General features: G+C 40.7%; 1 protein-coding gene across 1 annotated transcript in view; it reads right to left on the bottom strand.

The window, feature by feature from the left end:
* GAS2 (growth arrest specific 2) overlaps positions 1–20,599 on the bottom strand; it is a 123,047-nt gene that overhangs the window by 15,402 nt on the left and 87,046 nt on the right. The window contains exon 8 of the mRNA XM_054725734.1: positions 16,098–16,151. Coding sequence (XP_054581709.1) covers positions 16,098–16,151 — 54 coding nt within the window. The remainder of the gene's footprint in view (positions 1–16,097; positions 16,152–20,599) is intronic.

The following is a 20,599-nucleotide window of genomic DNA, read 5'->3' as shown; positions in this document are numbered from 1 at the left end:
TTTCATTTTATCATCCGATGTTACTTTTAAGTTATTTTCATATTACACATCTTTGGATTTTTCCCAACACCAAGCAAAACCACCATGATATCCTCAGATAAGACTGTGACATTAACTTTGCTTTTTTGTACTGGTTCCCTTTAGTTATCTCCCCCTTTTCTATAACATGTTCTTGACTCTTGAACAATCATAAGTCTTGGCATTTCTCTTCTAAGTAACTTTCTTTCCAAGACCATGATCCCTTATTTCTTATTTCTCCCTACACCCTAATAAAATGCCACACCCTCTCCAAAGCTCGATCACTGTGGCCCATGTGACCCTAACTGGCTCCACAAACCTTCTCTGAGGCACCAAAGGCTTGCTCTTCCCCTAACTCAGTTTCTCATGCTGTGTGAACAGATCCAGAGCACAGAGGAAAAATATAAACCAATCTCACCTAACAATGTATGAGTAAAAATATTACTAGTTGTATAAGGATTTTTAAAACATATTTTGTCTTTATCTCCCACCCAGCTATTCTCTTTGCTACACATTGTGAATAGATTGGTTTGTTCTGAATTTAAAAAAAAAATTTACTGAATGTTCTATGTCCATCATTCATTTTCCAATATGAGTAGGTGAAGTTTAGAAGCTTCCAAACTGTTCAGCCTTCATAAAGAGGAAGGCCAGAAGAATTAAACAATTCATAACTGACTGTGTCTATCCATTCTTGCTTCAGGGACTGGTCATATGCTTACTTATAAATGAGCCTTTTGTTCCCTGGGCCACTCAGAGGTCCCTGAGGGGAGGAAGTCACACACTGTCTTGGTAAAACCCACACATATCTAATGCTCTAGGAAGTTATCACCCAAAGCTGCCCCTCAGATCCACCCTCTTTTCAGGCACAACCTCACAAAGCTCCCCTGGTGATTTTCCTGGCTCTTAAATTTACATTCACCTTCAAAAATTCTGGTATCTCTTTTCTTGTCAAAGATTACACTAAAATGTTCACCAGCCCATCTTCTATTTTTATCTACACTAATTAAAGAGGAAGATGCAAATTGACCGTACCTTTGCAATGCCCACCAGCCAATCAGGAGTGAGTATGCAAATTAACCCAACAAAGCTGGCGGGATAATTTGCATTCACAGGCACCCAGCAGATGGGGCAGGATGCTTGCATTGTTGCCAGGGCGACGATGCAGGCATTTCACGCCACCCCAGCCGCTCAGGGCCTCTGGGCAGCATGGGAAGGTAGAAAGGCGGCTCCAGGCAGAGAGAAGGCAGAAAGGTGGCTTCAGGCTAGAGCAAAGGCTGTGACGGCAGCCAGGGTAAAGAAGGCCCAATTCTGCATGAATCTTTGTGCATCGGGCATCTAGTATTTCCATAATTTTCTATCTCTATACTCTAATTTCTGTCCATGATTTTATAAAGTTCTTCATAGGTATGGGTGTGTATACTGGTGTGTTCATGATTTTATAGTTCTGTGTGTGTGTGTGTGTGTGTGTGTGTGTGTGTGTGTGTATGTAGGTGTGTTATATACACATGATTAGAGAAATAACTTACATAAATTTATCCCATCTGATACTGATCTATATACATCTACCCTCATCCCTGTGTCTTTTCTTCCTTCCCCTACTGTTAAGAGGGATACTGTTTGACTAACTAGGGCCTGGCCAGAGCACTGGAATAATTTTCTATTTGTTTATCTGTATAGTCCAACTCCCTCAAATGACAAAATCCACAGAACAAATCCTCAGCCATGTGGGTCCCTTGGCCACTTCCTTTTCTTTCCTCAAAAGCCCATTGCACATGATAAGTTCCTGTTTGTACAAGCATCTTCACATATTTGGGGGACTTAGATGCATAGCAATATCTGCAGGTCACTAAGAAACCATAGTTTTTCAAGTAAAACACCATCCTGTGTCCCTCTTATTATAAGTTAAATAATGATGTCAAGGATTAACAATACCCACTCCTCATTCACATATCTAACCTATATTTCCTTACACTTTGTTTCAAATTCAGCTAAACTTCCAGTAGTGTACTTGTTTCTATAAGACCTCCATACAGACTCCAGTCCTAACTTGCTAACAGAAAGGTCTCCATTCTGACAGCACGACTGACAAACCCACACCACATAATGACTATAGACAGCTACCCTCTGAAATATATGAATGACTGAATAAATGAATGAATAGATTGGTTGAATTTGCTTACAATTCACTAGGTATTACATCATTTTTGTCATCAATTATTACAAACCCTAGACAAATTAAAAATGACAAAAATCACTAGTTTATGTGTGATTACCACAGCATGCTCTTACATGTGTGGTTCTCAACCCAGGAGACATGTGGCAATTTCTGGATACATTTTTGGTTCTCACAAATGGAGGGGTAGTTGCACTGGAACCTAGTGGGTAGAGGCCACAGATGCTATAAACCCTCCTACAAATCACAGGACAGTAGCCTCCACAGAGAATTATCTAGTGCAATATGTCAACAGTGCCGGATTTGAGGAACCCTGTTCTATAACATATGACTGTTCATACAAAGTAAAATTAAACTGAAACCATTCCTGTAAGAAACATTTTAATTATTTTCCCCATCTCAGCGATAATTTCTTGTTTTTCCTGTCACCTGAGCTCTCCTTTCAGTGTTGTTTTTATTCCCACGAGATTAGTTAACATGTGAGACATAAAATATTTTGCTGTAGGAATAATAACAGTGACATGTAGTGGCTACATAGGGCAGCAGTGCAGTGCTGAAATGCAGACTAGAGGAGGAAATGTGCACGATTTCATGTTGCAAAGGCACCCTGGTGCCTTTAAGACAGACAAGCCATGTGACGAGCAAAAAGCCTGTAAACCATTTCACTTGGGTCAGCAAGCCACTTACTACTACATACTTGAAGAGATAAAGGGAACAAGGAAATTCCCATAGATACATCTCAACGTTATTTGATGTCTGTTTCAAAATCACTGACAAGGTACCAAGCAAGCTGTTTTCTGACCTTCAATACCTGTCAACGAAAATGTAGCAAAATTGAAGTTCTTACATCTGGGCACTAGGTGGCAGCAGCACACAAGTGCGTGGGCTCATCCTTGAATAAAAATTAGTGCTGCATTGTTAAAATTCTACTGGAATAAAAGCAGTAAACATATTTTTCTCCAACATTTCTCACCATTGCCTTGTATTTATTTTACTGGGCTTAAAAAGCACTAAGCTGCTTTTTTTTTCTAAGTAAATCTACATTTCACTGTAGAATATTTATGAGAGTAACATTTAGTTTATATGTTTGTATATATACACATATATATACACAAACTAATTATATACATAATAATTATGCATGTTATATGTACATAGATTACATATATCACATTTAATTGCATAAATTCTTACATGAAATATATAATGATGATGAACATGATACAATAATAAATAATAGTGATTCCCTATTGAACGATTTATCTCATTTAATACAGTTGACAACCTTATGTAAAAGGTATTAGCTTCTCCCTTTGCAATTTAATTGCCAAGCAACACAGAGATTGAACAACTTGGCCAGGGACACACAATGTAATGAGCCACAGAGTGGGGTTTATGTTACACATTTCACAGAACTTGAAGTCTGTGGTATTTTTGAGACTAGGGATTTTGTCTTAATTTCTATTCTCCCTTACCAAAGGCAGATAAATGCTCAATCAATGTGCTATCTCAGCTGTAAAAACAGCTTGTTCCCATTTCATAGTGTTAGGGAAAAAACAATTCATGTGAGAAAATAAAGGCAGTTACTAGGATGCATATTAAAATGTGGATTGCCAGACCTTATCCCAGACTAATTTAATCCGATTTTCTTAGGGAGGGTAGTTTTCTTAAAATTCTCCACGTAATTCTACTATATAGCTATTGCTGAGCATCTATAGGATCGTGACTATGAGTAAGTTAATAGTTTTAGAAGCCTTTCCTCACTTCTTGTTGATAAATCCTCAAAGACAGAACTGAAAATACCAAATAGTTAAGAAGAAGTTATAGGTGTGATGCTTGGCACTGAAGGCGATACAGGTTTGCAGCTCACCAATACCAACACTGTCCCACCCATTTGTGTTCTATTCCTTCTGTGATCAATTGTGTGCCTTCAATGACACAGGCAGGAATCTATTTTTGTCTATTGAAATAAACAGCATTTCCACAAGGCCAACATTCATAGAGGTCTGTGGTAGACAGAATCATTTCCATCCTATATTACTGATTATCTTTTAGGACCTCAGCAAAATGTCCAGGCTATATCTTGAGATGTAATTTATTATTAATGCTAACTATAAATGACTATTATTGAACACAGATCTTTGCACATAATGGACAAGTGATAACCTTTTATTGTATGAGTATGTGGATAAATGGACAACACACAGTGACTTGTTAAGTGATGAGATCTAAGGCTGGTCTTATTGGTTGAGCTTCAAAAATCCACTTTAAGGTGTTCCTAAGTAATCTCTGCCAGTATTTCTATCCAGCCAATTGTTTACAAAATAGTCAAAATCGATGGTGACATCTCAGATAAAGTTCTCCTTTTCACTAACTTAAAAAAAACCCTCAACTGATGTACATGCAGATCTGCTTTCAAATAATGGAGGTCTGGCAAGCTTTGTGATTGTTTTAACATAACTCTGAGATGTAATTAGGAACATTTTATGCTCTTCTGAGGTGGCCCCCCGCAAAGGTTGCTTGCCTTTGGAAAGATGCAGTAATAAGAGAGTGGGTTTTGTGCCACCCACCCCCGACCCCGCTTTGGTTTTTAACCAAAGCTCCCCAGAGAAAATGAACTCCTTTTGCAGGACTTACCCAAGAAGTCAGCCTTTACGCTCAGAATCAATTCAGTACACAACATGGAACTCATAGCAATGGCATGAAAGAAATTCCTGACATGCTAACATGTTGACATGTTCTCGAATTATAATGGCAATTCTCCCATAAAAGTAAAACCATACATGTTAACAGTTCTGGGTGTTTTGTTTTGTGTTTTGTTTTGTTTGTCATTTATATTCCTGTAGACTCCTCATCCTACAGAGGGGCACTCGGAGGCCTTCTAACAACCCTTCCAGTGATGGGGGCATGTCACCCAGTACTCTGAGTGGCAGGAAGCTCAGAGCAAACACTCCAAGGGCCGCAAAAACGCCCAGCAAAAAAGGGAAAGGTGGAGACGCACTTAGCAAAGAGCCTCCAAGAAGACTGTGACCCACAAAAACTGTCCAGGCACAGCTGTGGAGGTGACTGGGACATTCCCCGATTCCCAAGACATCAGCAAAGTCCTTTAATCAGCACGTGCATTGTTCTGTTCTGTATAAAAAAATGTTCTTGAATATTAAGCAGCTGGTGATTCAGTGCCATCTGGCATTGCCTGGTTAAGCACAGCTACTATATAGTAAGAACTAGAGGCCTGGTGCACGAAATTTGTGCACAAGTGGGGGGGGGTGTGTGTCCCTCAGCGCAGCCTGCACCCTCTCCAATCTGGGACCCCTCGAGGGATGTCCGACTGCCCAATCGGGCCCAAACAGGCAGTCAGACATCCCTCTCACAATCCAGGATTGCTGGCTCCCAACCGCTCACCTGCCAGCCTGCCTGATTGCCCCTAACTGCTTCTGCCTGCCAGCCTGATTGACGCCTAACTGCTCCCCTGCCAGCCCGATTGGCCCTAACTGCCCTCCCCTGCTGGCCTGGTCACCCCTAACTGTCCTCCCCTGCCAGCCTGGTCACCTCTAACTGTCCTCCCCTACAGGCCTAGTCACCCCCAACTGCCCTCCCTGGCTGGCATGGTCACCCCTAACTGCCCTCCCCTGCTGGCCCGATTGCCCCTAACTGCCCTCCCCTGCCAGCCTGGTCACCCCCAACTGCCCTCCCCTGCAAGCCTGGTCACCCCCAACTGCCCTCCCTTGTCAGCTTGGTCACCCCTAACTGTCCTCCCCTGCCAGCCTGGTCACCTCTAACTGTCCTCCACTGCAGGCCTGGTCACCCCCAACTACCCTCCCCTGCAGGCCTGGTATCCCCCAAGTGTCCTCCCCTGCAGGCCTGGTTCCCCCCAACTGCCCTCCCTTGCTGGCCTGATCGCCCACAACTGCCCTCCCCTGCTGGCCATCTTGTGGTGGCCATCTTGTGTCCACATGGGGGCAGCCATCTTGTGTATTGGAGTGATGGTCAATTTGCATATTACTTCTTTATTAGATAGGATGTATCAGGAGTAAGGAAAAACAGTTTCTAATGAGGACATGTGTCAGAATGAATCAGAGCAGCTCTGTGAGAGTGTGAGAGAGGACAATACCACCCACTCAGGATAGTTAGACCTTATTGTCCACACAATCTATAAGGATGTCCTTTCTGAGTGCTGTGGGCTAATTTTTGTTTTTCCTTCTCAGCAATAATGTTGTGAAGTGTGCGTCTGTGATACATAGAGTAGGTTGGGCTTGGTTGACAAAACAAGTACAATTCAAACACAGATCAAGCAAGTGTCCTTGACCTTCAGAACCCCTGAGGATGGAACATGGAGAGTGTGATAGGGGAACTTTAGAATTTTTTCCACCCCCTCTCCCCTCCCCAGCCCCTTTTTGGTCTCCAAGAGTGAGGATGCTTTTGTCATTTAATTGAAGGCTTTTACTTTCATTAGGTTTATTGGAGCATTCTGTACTCATGCCAGAAGCTGCAAAGTGGTCTTCAAATGAGTCTAACCTATAACCTCAGACCTTATAGAGGGAACACCTAGGAAAGAACACCAGGAAGAAAGAACACTAAGAGGAATGTCTTCCAGATGCAGGTTAAATGCTTTTACGTGAGAGTGAAGATGAAGATAAGCAGAGGGCCTAGACCACCTATGCCCTCTATGTTCCTCCACACGTGTGCAGGAACAGGTTTGCTTCTCAGACCCACGGAGGAAGGATACAGGCAAGAGGAGCACACCCAGATGGTGTGACCATGACGGTGAAGAACCCAGCAGACCTGGATCGTGGGACAGGCTCAGTGAACTCCTCAGAGTGATCAGCTGCCCCTTATAGTTTAAGCAGTTTCTGTTCCAGGCCATGCTCTTACTGCACAACAATCTGGAAGGCAGGCATTTCTATATCTATTTCACAGATAAGGATGCAGGCTCCCAGGAGAGCAGTGACTCACCAGGCAACACTACTAGTCATGGCAGAGCTGGGGAGGGGAGGTCTTGATGGGGCGGTGAGAAATATGAACTATCTAGGCCAGAAAATACCTGAGATAGCAATCCAATGCTTTGCTTTTCACAGATGATGACAGGGGGCCCTTAATTGATATGACTTGCTCAAGCTGGCTTTGCCCAGATCAGCTGAGTCTTAACTTTGTTGAGACTTCAAATGGTGCTTCCCAATCAGTTCACAATTAAAGAACCCTTTCCATTTTTCTTTTAAAGCCCATGTTTTGATGGAATGAGGATGAAGTTGATGGTGATGATGATGATAATGACAATGACCTTTATAGGTAATCAACCTTTACAGGCTACTGTGTCCTCATTACTGGATTGGGTATACTTTCTAGTTCGCACTAACAAATATGTCACAGATATCATTAATCCCCTTTGTTATCGATGATAGAATTCATTCTCACAGTTGTTGCATGACTTGGAGTGACAAAAGAGTACCAGGGCTCTATTTTCTCTATCCCTCACCCCCGCCCCAGCCCCTTTTCATTCTCCCAACAGTGAGAATGACCTTGCCATTCTTATTACATATCATGCTGAGAGAATTTGCCTGCAAAATCTATTTATTAAGAAATAACTTAGTCCCCATTTTAATTAATCAAAAACATATATATAGATATATAGATATAGGTACAGGTATAGATATAGATATAGATATAGATATAGATATAGATATAGATATAGATATAGATATAGATATAGATGTTATGTAAAACATCAATTGATTAGAATAAAGAAATAATTATTGTTCTAGCTAGTTTGGCTCAGTAGCTAGAGCATTGCCTAGAGTCCTGGGTTCAATTCCAATCTAGGGCACATACCTTGGTTGCAGGCTCCTCTCCAGCCCAGACCCTGACCAGGCCTGTGCAGGAGGCAACCAATAGATGTTTCTCTCTGTCTTGCCCTCTCTCTTCCACTCTCAGTAAAAATCAATGGAAAAATATCCTCAGGCAAGGATTAACAACAACAAAAGAAATAATTGTTATACTAATTTGACCTAAAGCCTGATGTTTTGGTGTGCCCACACACCCTGGCCATTGGTGAAGGTACAAGTATCATTTTGCTTTCTGAGATAGGACATTAGCCTATGAATCCTCGTTTCTACAAGCACGAGACCTGGGGGTCTAGCTATCTCAAGGTGGATTACTTTGTTACATTATTATACAAAATAATTCCTGCTGATTTTATGTTCTGGGTCTCTATATTTCACAGAGTTAAATAATAAACCCCATATTTACTCACACATTTTTAGATAGAAGCACAGATCCACAATTGTGCCTTGCTTTGCATTAAGGTTCCCAAATGAAATCCCGTGAGCTGTTAAAAGGGCTCCGAATCTTTGCCTGTAGAAACAAAGGCACTGGAAACACGCAAGAGGTAATGAACACTGTGCTTCTCTCTCTGGGAGAGAAAAATTACAAAAGAGGAATGATAGATGGTGCTTGCCAGAAATTTTAATTAAACCTGTGAGTGAAACATTCTGAATCAGGCCAAGTGGCAGCTGCACTCATACATGACCTGCTGAAATAGCAGGGGCGGGGACAGGCGTCAGGAAATAGATATCCTGTGAGGGCAGCCATAATATCCTCGAATCTCATTTAATCCAGCTCTCCATAAAGCCTAGCTCTGAAGGGCCTGCTAGGGGACTCCCCTCGCTCAGGAAATAACTCAGAATACAAAGCAATCTGCTCTCGGTTGCCTAGTGACACCAGCGTGTAGACCATAGCGTGTCTTCAGTGTGTGTGTGCTGTCCCTGGTTTGTCCAAAGACAGTATTCCCTGCCACTCCACATGGCTACCTTTGGTGCAATACTCACGTCATGAAAAGTCCCCACCACAGAGGATTCCATATGAAATGTCTCTACGAATTATGACTAAAGAGTACCAGGTATCCGTCTTCACTTCCTAAGTCCTCCTATTGCCTGCTTTCCCAGAAAGACATTGAGCAGACGCATCTCTTCTTATCCATGTTTCCACATGTTCCCTCATCAGGCTTTGACACACATTTGGAGACAGGAGGAATCACTTAAAAATAAGACATGAACATGGCTGAGTCCTGACTTCATCACTTGTAAGCTGTCTGATTCTGGCCTCATTTTCACTTCTCAGGTCCTCATCTGTGAATCTGTCTAGCTCTGGGGGCTGTTATAGGGCCAAATGTCCTTAATTCAAAGTGCTTTGTAAGTAGTCAAGCATGAAATAAACATGGCCTGTGCCTATTTTTTTTTCTTTCTTTCTAAACCATGCTTACTCTCCTTTTGAAAGTTAAAGACTTATATGGCTTGAATTCAATCTTGCATCCAGTTAGAATTAAAAATCTTGCAAGTTGATACATTCCATGAGAAAAGCATGCTCTTCCTTATTAAAACCAGCCATGCTAGGTTTGTCTCCTGTATGAATTCCACCAAAATAAAATTCCACGAAAACAAAAACCGCTATTCAAAAGAATGTATCATTTTAGTATCAGTAACTCTTGTGCCTTTAAGTTGTATTACAAATTCCAGAATCAAAGTCTTAAATTCAAGGCCACAATTAACGCTGGGTGATCTGCCATGTGGCCGTTCGGCTTCCATCTGATCTCCGTGGTGTTTACCCTGACTTCCGGGGAAGGACAGTCCATTCCTAGTGCCTCCTATCTTTCTCCAGGGCAGTAGAAATGTTAGTGGGGCGCAGAGCTGCCTAGAATAAAAGGCTACTTTCATTCCAGTCTCCCTGCAGGTGGAATCGGCCACATGTTTAAGTTACAGCCAAGGAGATGTAAACAGAAGAGTCAAGTGAGTCAGGAACTTCCCTTAAGTGGCACAGATGCTGTGTCCCTTCTTGGTCCCTTCCTCCATGGTTCTGCCCGGGACCCAAGGCGATCCTGGGCCATGTGTCTGGAACCCAACACCAGCAATGGCAGAGTGATGGGCTGGAGAAACCTTGAGTCCCTGAGGACTCTGAGGAGCAGCCATCCAACTGCCCTGGACTTGCACGCTGGAGAAATAGACTTCCATCTTCTTTAAGTCACTGACATCTTGTTGGTTTTTGTTTCTCACAGCCAACTAATGAAATCCATTTTCCACATCTGTGTTTTCAGAGTCCCTCAACTTTCCAAAACCCTGCACTGTTTCAACAATATGTTTATCGAATGCAATACATTTGGCAAACACAGGGAGGGGCAGAAGTAGGTTTACAGTTGTGAGTACCCAAAATGCAGAGTTCATTCTTATATTATTATTTCTTAATTATTGTATTATTTTCCATATGAACAATGGTAGACCTACTTTTGCCTCCCCCTGTATTTATGACACAACACTCATTTGCAAGACCAAGGACCAGAGACTACGTTGTACTGAGAGGAATCTGTGAGCCACTCCAATACCAGTCACACCCTAAAGGCCCCTAACGATGCAGAAGGTAGGTGAAGGGTGAGGCGCTGCAGAGCAGAACCCGTGACAGACACGTGGGGAGGTAGGACAGTTGTTTGGAGGAAGGACAGCAGGCGTAAGGATTAAAAAATGAGATGCTAGGAAATGGGCAGAGAAAGGATATGCATTCCAGAAAGACGAGCAGTATTTCCAAAGGCCTTTCAGCAGAAAACAGCACGGTGTGCTGAAAGAAGAGAAGTCCAATATGGCCAGAGCTGAGCGAGGAAGACGACAGAGGTGGGCACAATGGTCCAAAACCTCTCACTCTATTCTCTATTGTCTCGCCATCACCTCCCAAACTACTGGGATGGACAAAAACTGAGAAAGATGCCTAACACTCATGAAGAAGAAAATTCTAGGGCCCATGCTTCAGAATCTTCTTGTGGGTGAGCACACAGAATTTAAACCCACACCACAGAATCAAAGCATTCCCTGATTCTAGGCTGTTTTTCCCCTCCAAAGGAAAAAAAACACTGAAGTGATAAATGATAACACTTAATGGGGCCATTGTTTTGCCCTAGTTTATATAAGAATGAACAGACAAGCTAAAATATGCAAGTCATTCCTCTCAACAGAACACTTCTTGTTCCCCTCTGCTCCCAATGCTTCTCATTTACAGAAATAAATAAATAAATAAGTGTAACTCTCCTCTAGCGGAAGCTGACTTCTCAGAATTATTTTTCTTTGTTTCCTACCTACAGAAATATTGATGCCTTTCACTCAGCAAATGTGTGTATGGCACTCTTAACATCCTCCATGGAACTGAGAAGAGTGGGGAAGAGCCCATTAAAAAGATTAAATAGCCCTGGCTGGTTTGGCTCAGTGGATAGAGCATCAGCCTGCAGACTGAAAGGTCCTGGGTTAGAGTCCGGTCAAGGGCACATGCCCGGGTTGCAGGCTCGATCCCCAGTAGGGGGCATGCAGGAGACCGCCGATCAATGATTCTTTCTGATCATTGATGTTTCTATCTTCCTCTCCCCTCTCCCTTCCTCTCAGAAATAAATAAAATATATATTTAAAAAAAGATTAAATAATTCACAGAGGACACTAGAGGGCAGGTGTCCCTTTTCTATATGCTTCTGAGCCTTTGTGCATGCTGTTTCCTTTCTGATTCTACTTGAAACGCTTTCCTTTCTCCTTAGCATCCTGGAGTCTCATCTCAGACTTCTTTCTCCTAATAGCCTTTCTTGGTTCCACAAGTTCAGATTAACAGAAAAATCCTATGATAGGTAATAATATTGGGAATTTCAACTCCAAATCTGAAGAATGTCTCACATGAAAAATTAATGAAAGGTAGATGTCTAAATTAAACTTTGATGTCTCTCCCAACATGATCTAAGTCCTTAAAGTCAATATACCATGTACTGCTTTAAGTTCTCTCCCAAGCATCTCCACTATGTGTCCCTTAGATAAATCTTTAAATGTCTTGCTATTGGGGGAAAAAAATCCAGGATTATTCTTTTAAAATATGGCCAAAGGTCTCTGTTTAATATAGCACACTAAATACATGTTGCTCAAAGATATGTCTTGTTTTGAAAGCCCCTCACTTTAAAAGGAAATCAGAGAGAGAACATGGTTGAGGATAAGCCAATTTTAGTAGATCCAACATGCAGTAATATGAGAAAGCACTAGTTTATTCTGGAGAAATACTTATAACAAATAGGTTTAGAGATTACTGAGTGTGATATTACATATAAAATAAAATAAAAATATTTTAATCTACCTAGACATATTTGACTGGGAGGATCTGAGCAGCAAAGCCTGGGTGGAGGCATTTTAAGTACATCAACACTTTCCCCAGTCGCCTCTGGTTATGTGGAAACTGCTGTAATCTAAATGGTTAAAATGCTTACTACGTTTTCTATAGCCTGCTGTGGGAAGGGAGTCAAAAGTGCTATCTTGGGTCCTGGCCAGTGTTCCGAATGTCAGCCCATACACAGAAGGGTTTGGGTTCGACTCCCGGTCAAGGGCACATACCTAGTTTGCAGGTTCAATCCCCGGTCCTGGTCAGGGTGCATGCGGAAGGCAACCAATCGATGTGTCTCTCACATCCATGTTTCTCTCCGCCCCCCCCCTCCACTTTTCCACTCTATCTAAAAATCAATGGAAAAAAATATCCTTAAGCGAGGATCAACAACAACAACAACAAATGGCATCTTGGGAGTGAAATGATCTAAGATGTGCCATCAAGGGCAGGCAGAAAAGGTAATCTTGCTACAAAAAGAGCAACAGTTCACACCAAACAGGTCCCAGGACAAGTGTCAATTCCAGCCCTGTACCCACCTGGCAAGACCCAAAGGGATCTAAATCTGAGGGACTAAGACTGAGGGGTGGAACTAGGCATAAGGAGTGAAGATGACTAGAACATAGGACCCTTCTGTGGAAAGGCGTATGAAACAAGGCAGGGAAAACTGAAAACTAGGTACAGACTAGGATCATGAGACTCGGGGTTTTTTTGTTTTGTTGTTGTTTTTTAATATATATTTATTGATTTTTTACAGAGAGCAAGGGAGAGGGATAGAGAGTAAGAAACATCGATGAAAGAGAAACATCGACCAGCTGCCTCCTGAACACCTCCTACTGTGGATGTGCCCACAACCAAGGTATATGCCCTTGACCGAAATCGAACCTGGGACCCTTGAGTCCACAGGCCGATGCTCTATCCACTGAGCCAAACCAGTCAGGGTTTGTTTTTTTTTTGTTTTGTTTTGTTTTTTTTATGTGTGTGTGTTTTTTTGGTCGGGGAGGCTTAGGCCAGGAGGAGCTTGCAACCAAGGTATGTGACCTTGACCCAAATGGAACCTGGGACCCTTTGGTATGCAGGCCGAAGCTCTATCCACTGAGCCAAGCCAGCTAGAGCGAGACTCAAGGTTGAAGACAGCTTGGCAAGCCTCTCAGCAAGAGTCTCAGGGTCAGAAGGCAGAGCTTCCTTCAGGGAGTGGTATGACAGCAAAGCGGAACCACAAGCAGCAGACTGCAGCCCCTGGAGGAAGAATTAGGGAGTTGGCCTCTGATGATCTCCAGGTATTTCAGCCCTTGGATCCAAGATGTGATAAAGCCTTCCAAGCCCTGCTTGCCAAGGTCTCAGAAGCCCTTCATATTCTCCCAGAACCTCCTGGGTTCAAAGCTGAAAGGACCAATGACCCTGGAAGGGGCTGCACCTGCTGAAGGGCCTCTGATGGTTCCAAGACCAGAAAAGAGCCCAGTGATAAAGCTCAGCTCCAAGCTGTTCTCTGGGCTTTACAGGGTCTCTGAGAAATGTCTCCAGGAAGCATGTCTTGACCTTGATTTTTGTGCATTTCACTTCAATTAGGACAATGCCACTGTTGTCATTCTACATCTATACTTAAATAGAAAAAACAAGGAACTAGGATGAGGGTGCCATTCCAGAAACTTGGCAAATAACCCTCTCTTTCTCTAATTCATCTTCTCTGGGGGGGGGGGGGGGGGGAGAGGGAGGAGGAAGGCTGGGGGAAAAAAAAGGAAGGCAGAGGAAAGAACTCTACTGTTTTCAGCCTCTCCAAAGTGGGGCTTGAACTGCCCCTCCCCAAAAAGAACTAGCATGCCAGCCCCATTACAAACCTTCCCTATAAAGTCCATGATGTCTACTGAGATCGTATGAACTGCAAAGATTTTCTTTAGACTCACCCTAAAGTACAAAGAATTGTGACTGGGTTATCAGATAACTATATTCCTGACTTTCTAATTCAATTTGTGCCCTCAAAAAAGACACTTACGAAAAAATACCACAAAACTTTTAAGATAAACAAGGAGCGGTATGGCAATTTAAGTAGTGAAAAGAATATAGACACTCATATTCTTTGAACAAAGAAATCCAGTCAGGCAACATTTTCCCTTTTAACCAAGTGACATCTGAATAAGTGAAAGGCAAACTTCACACCCAGCCAGCAAGAGTGGTTCAATCAGCCGAAGCCGGTTTTGCTCAGTGGATAGAGCGTCGGTCTGCAGACTGGAAGGTCCCAGGTTCGATTCTGGTCAAGGGCATGTACATTGGTTGTGGGCACATCTCCCCGTGGGGGGTGTGCAGGAGGCAGCTGGTCGATGTCTCTCTCTCATCGATGTTTCTAGCTCTCTATCCCTCTCCCTTCCTCTCTGTGAAAAATCAATAATTTTTTTTTTTTTAAAAAGAGTGGTTCAATCAATCTTGGTGATAAATGGGGGTCAAGGCTGTCATAGCCAGGTTAGCACAAGAGATGTGGGTTTCACCTTCATTTAATGTCATGGTATCTTCCCTGCCAGGTAAGTATTCACCTTCATTTAATAGTAACTTGCCTCATAAGTCTTTATGCAATGTCTTCAGCAGGTCCAAGGAAAGTTATGTCTGCTGCTTCTGCCCTAACTTGATCAGAAACTCTAATGTTTTATAAATATATTTTCAGGTCCTTTGAGGGGACTTTAGAAGTGACTCTTCAAGAACTAACCTCTTTCTCATACTTGTCAATCACTAATGTTTATAACCAATTAAATATGTCACTGTCAGAATCATTAGTATTGTATGACCAATTATTTACATTGTTTAGCATGATTTTTACAAAGAAACAGAGTTTATACAGAAACAGCATCCTCCATAATTCTAATAGTTCTTTGTACATTTCACATATTCATGTATTTGGTGACTAAATAAAGAATAAATTATGCATAAAGAAATGCATTTAATACTTTTTAAATAAAATCTAACCTAAATTCTCATAATGTAGTTTCAAGATATATTTATCCAATTTAAATAATTTACAAAACAGGGCTTTCTAATGATTATTTTGTATTAACACAAAATGGGTAACACTTATTCTAGTAAGTTGCCCTTTCTAGATCAGAATGATTAATATTTAAAAACTAAAAATGAACCAACCCTTCTATGCACCCTGGCAACCTCAAGTCCTATCATTCCTATCCTCTTCAACCTGTATTGTACCAAAGTACAAAATCCCACGTGTTAGGTAAGGCACTGCTGATATATCGGGTAAGTATGGTGTCAGGAGCAGAGATGTGGCAGGGGTCCATGAGGCTGCAGGTGTGAGAGAACACAAAGGGCAATTTGTGCAATGGGAGTAGAAAGGGAATATCCTGCAGTTATACACTGCTATGTTTTTATTCCACAGGCATATCATCTTCAATACTTTAAAGCAAAGACTAAGATGATATTGCCTATAGAAGCTAAACCAAGGCTTATACTTTTGAACAATTTTAATAAAACCTTAATGAGGGAATACTCTGGAATTGCATGGGAACTGTATGTAGAAAAGACAAAAATGTGAGGATACTGCCTGCCACCCACTCCCAATCTGCCCCAGATTGCCATTTTTACAAAGTATCATGGGAAAACCAAAGGAGAACCATCATCTGAATACCTCGCTAAAAACAAAGTAAATTATTCACTTTTTGTTGCCCAACTTCCCTCATTTGTCTAGAGGTCAAAGCTCCACGGTGAAAGCCAAGTAGAGAGGTTTCCCCTTAATTATCTAAGTAATTACCTTAAATGTCTGCTTTGCTTTGGCTGTGGAGACATAGTAACAACCATGAAGACCCTACTGAAACAAGAAGATAGGAAGTTCATCAAATGCTCTCCATCTCCATTGCAGAAAGCACACGAACATTACCTGAAAATGCAAACTGTGATCTTTTGTGACAAGATTAAAGAAACCTTTTTTTTTTTTTAAGTTACAATGAGAATGACTATGTGTATATTTTTTTCACATCCTACAGTGAAGGATTATTATTGCCTAATTATCTGCACTAAGTGATCACTGAAGCACACATAATTTGAGGATTGTAGACTGTGCTGGCCACTGGCATTTTAAAACACAGATGTCAGAATTATCTGTTTTCTTGGGTCCTGTGGTTTCCTGTTCATTGCTCAGAACTCTTACTATAAAAACGAGAGATACATGTAAGGAAATAATTTTGCCTGGGAAACAGATGTCAAGTCCGTGCCTCATTTCCACAAGAGAAACATACCAGACTCTAGAGAATGTCTGATGAAGTCCTAGGAAAAAAAAGGTAAGTAAATGAAGCCATTATTTTCCGTGTGAAACTTCCTACATTGGGGGAGATCCTGCCATCTTGTTTGGACTTCCCTGGTGCCCATCCAGCTCGCTGATGTTGGCCCCCTGCTTTTATTTAAGGCCCTACCACATTTTGTTTACTCTGTGAAAACTCTGTGACCCATCAGGCACTCTACCAGGTCCTTCTGCTGTAATTAAAAATGTACTTAAGCAGCATTCTAGTCTCACAATGGTCACACACTCACAAAGAGACACCTATGTTATCTGAAAGGTAATTTGTTGAAAGGCCTTCAGTCAGAATTGAAGGACATGTCCCAGATTCTCTAACTAAGCATTATGGTTCTCAAGTAAAATCATCCTTGGGAGGCATTTTCCACCCTTTATATGATTAGATACTATTATGGCTATAATGTCTTTATCTATTAGTCAAGGCTAACTTCCTCTTTCCTCTAGTTAGTATATATACACGTACTATCTGTCAGATCCATGGCTACTGCACATGAAGGAAGATCCTGTTCAATCCTTGATGCCAAGATGTCAATTAAATTCAGGTCTCTCTGGAATTCTTTCTGTGCACACTGGAAGGTTTCTTTTTGTTATAAGATGTTGAGTAAAAAAAAAAAAAAAATGAGACAGATGAGATCTCCAAGGTTGGATATGAGAGACAGTGCTCACCTTGCTTCTGAGACCACTTCTAGTTCCTTGTCATATTAACTATAGATTGTTAGGGAAATGGAAGGAAGCAGAAAGATGTTTGGCAAACAACACTGTGGGAGAGAGATTTTGTGATATATGCATTGTACTGCCAAGGGCCTCCTGGTGAATCCCACCTTAGTCTTACTCCTAGCAGGTGGGTGGACAATGTGACATTAAAAAATTCCTAGTGTTCTGTAGGCCATAGGAGTTTCCATAATTTTTCTATTAACCCATAATGTCAAAAGACCATGAATAGCAAAAATGAGTCCTGGACTGGGTAAAATTATTATGGATAACACAATGATGGGTGATGACACATTAATGTGTTACAGTTTTGAAATGGGGTTCTCAGAAACCTTATGCCTGATGCCAAAGTTAGAAGACAGATTTTAAGTCAGACCTGCCCTTTCCCAGCTTTCAAATGATGCCTCAGAGACTATCCGATTATCTCTGCTCCACATCTTCTATGAGGCTGGATTTCAAAAAGATAAGACAAATGCCTGTGTTCAGAGTGAAAGTTAGAGACTGTTAACCAAGGTGTCAGTTTCTGGGAAAATGAACAAATACAGTAAAACACTGGATGGATTGATTGGTTAAAAAAACAAAAAAGGTGAGGGTGTGTGTGTGAGAAAACCCTTTACATGGTGATTTCTCAAATCATTATAAACTTTCCCACGGAGTTTATAGGCCCTTAAAATGTGTCTATAACGCAAACTAGATTAGAAGAGCTCTGAGCTGGAGAGAGAGCATTTCTCCATAATAGCCAAGAGTGTGTGAAGGACAAGGTGTGAGGGTAATGCAGGAGGATGGAAAGTTGGCAAGAGAAGCCAGTGTGTAAAAGAAATGGTGATGTAAAAAAACAAAAAACAAAAAAGCTGCAACCAAGAGAAATGCAATGCAGTGATTTCTTGTGGGGGTTCTTTTAGGGAAACAGCAAATAACTCTCCAAATAACTCACGGGGAATTTTTTCTTTTTTACGAACATCAGGATTTTCATTATAAAACAAATTGAGAATACATGTATATCCTAAGGTCAACATTAAACCCAAATCCCTTATACTTTGTTCCTCCCAAAATCTACACAAAAATTTCCTCAGGATCTTAGTATGATTCTAACAAGATGGCAGGAAATGGCACAAGATATCCTAAAAGCAGCACACGAACAAGCTTCAAATAAAAATGTTAACGTTAATAGAATTGAAACATGCCATCCCAGTGAACTAAAATTTGGTGTGAACTGGCAAGGCTCCTGCAATGAAAGGCTGGGCATTAGGAAAAGGGGACACCTTCTGAGTCCGGGACCAAGATTCCATGTTTTTACTGAGGAACTGAAATTCAAAATGAAATGTATTAGAGAAGAAATGCAAAGCAACGTCTAAAATGGCCAAGTCACGCAGAAGCTTAGCTCAGTGATATTACAAAAAAGATACCACTAAATAAATGAGTCCTATTTTATTCTAGTCCCTGTTGTAATGAAAAAATTTCTACCACGCTTGACTACATTCAATACTAACTCAAGATGGCCACATTTGCAAAGTACATTTCTTAATAAATCTGGCTGCTTCCTGTCATCCTGTTTATGCAACTTAAACCCATGGGAGGATTAAATATAATTTATACTGACAGATATTTCACAGGTTTATTCTTTGGCTGCTAGAAGACTCATCAATAATTTAAGACCATGACACATTATGTATAATTGTTTCATTTCTTTCCCTTTTGCAAAAAGTCACTCACATTTTAATCATTAAAATCATTCACATTTGTGTCAGCATAGAACACATAAACCAAGAAATGTTCTTGTTAGGAAGACTACAAAAGGAAAGAAGAGAAAAGTCTTATAAACTTTACAAATTCACATGACTATGTAATGTCTACTTTGTAATGCAGGGCAAATAACCCTTAAATCAAAAACACAATGAACAGCTAAGTGTTTCCATTTTTGTGAAGATTAAAAAACACACAACAGAACTTCAAAGGGAAATTTTATTGTGTGAAGTTGAAAATATATGAAATTTAATATATATATATAAATTTATAATGTGATTTAACCCTGTATCAACCACTTACTAGTTGGATTACCTTGGGAAAGTTGTTAAATCTCTATTTAATTTGCAGTTGTCTCAATTCAATAAGATATGTAAATTAACAATCACACTGATCCTTCTCAAAGAGTAGTAAAGTAATGAAAATAAAATAAGATGATGTATAAGTGAATGTACTTTACAAATCATATGAAAGTAAGATATGCTGTACCACCATTAAGTACCAGGATAAAAACAGTTAAGAAACATTACTCTTTAAAAATTACTTGACATCCATTTTTAGGGAACTTGCTTTTAAAAGCCTTAGTTGCTATGCCAAGTTTTCAGTTTGAACTTTGTCCTAAGTTCAATTTAACCCCTTTCATAAAAGTATAAAAGCATACACAAGACAATTTCACCCTTTACCCCACCATAAGATGCTCAGAAACTCCTTTTATACATAATCAAATTTAATCTTAACTGCATAAAGCAAACTGTAAATGGAAATCTATTTGAGAATATTGCTTAGTTTCTTCATTCCCAGAATAAATTTTTGCTTTTCAAGTCTGGTCAGTATATATTGAAAAAGTTAATAAATATGTTGTACACTGAAAATTATACTGGTTGGTTTTTCTGATTTTTTGTGGGGGAGGTAAGGACAGGGTGGTTGTTATTGTTTTTTTTAATACTCTTTGTTTCCTGGGTACTTTCTTCTGACTCTCCAACAGGGATTGGCTATCAAATTGAACAATTTTCCAAAGCTCACAAGCAAAGGGATAAACAAATTAAGAGCTGCACATGAAGTACGCGTCAATTATTAATGGATGCTGAAAGGTAGAGGAGCAATACTCACAAGATGACCTGCCCAAAGACCAGACAATCTGAAAGGGAATGAAAGCCTAGACTGCAGTTAAAACCCTGGGCTCTGAAGTTAGGTATGTTGAATTCAAAAAAAGGCTTTGACTCTTAAAGTTGTGTGGCCTTGAACAAGTACTAGTAATTAATTCCCTAATCTTGGTTTCTTTATAGATAAAATGGAAATAATAGTGCCTATCTCAAAGAGTTGTGAGGGCTAAATAAAAGAATCCAAGGAAAGTAGTTAGAAAAGCACCTGACACAAAGAAAACAGTCATTGAATATTAAATACTATATGTAATGAAATGTAGTGAAAAGAAAAGGTATATATATATATATATATATATATATATTGATTTCAGAGAGGAAGGGAGAGGGAGAGGGAGAGAGAAATAG

Source organism: Eptesicus fuscus, chromosome 13 (genome assembly GCF_027574615.1).
Source record: "Eptesicus fuscus isolate TK198812 chromosome 13, DD_ASM_mEF_20220401, whole genome shotgun sequence".
In the NCBI taxonomy this organism is placed as follows: Eukaryota; Metazoa; Chordata; class Mammalia; order Chiroptera; family Vespertilionidae; genus Eptesicus; species Eptesicus fuscus.
This window is presented reverse-complemented; position numbering and strand designations above follow the sequence as displayed.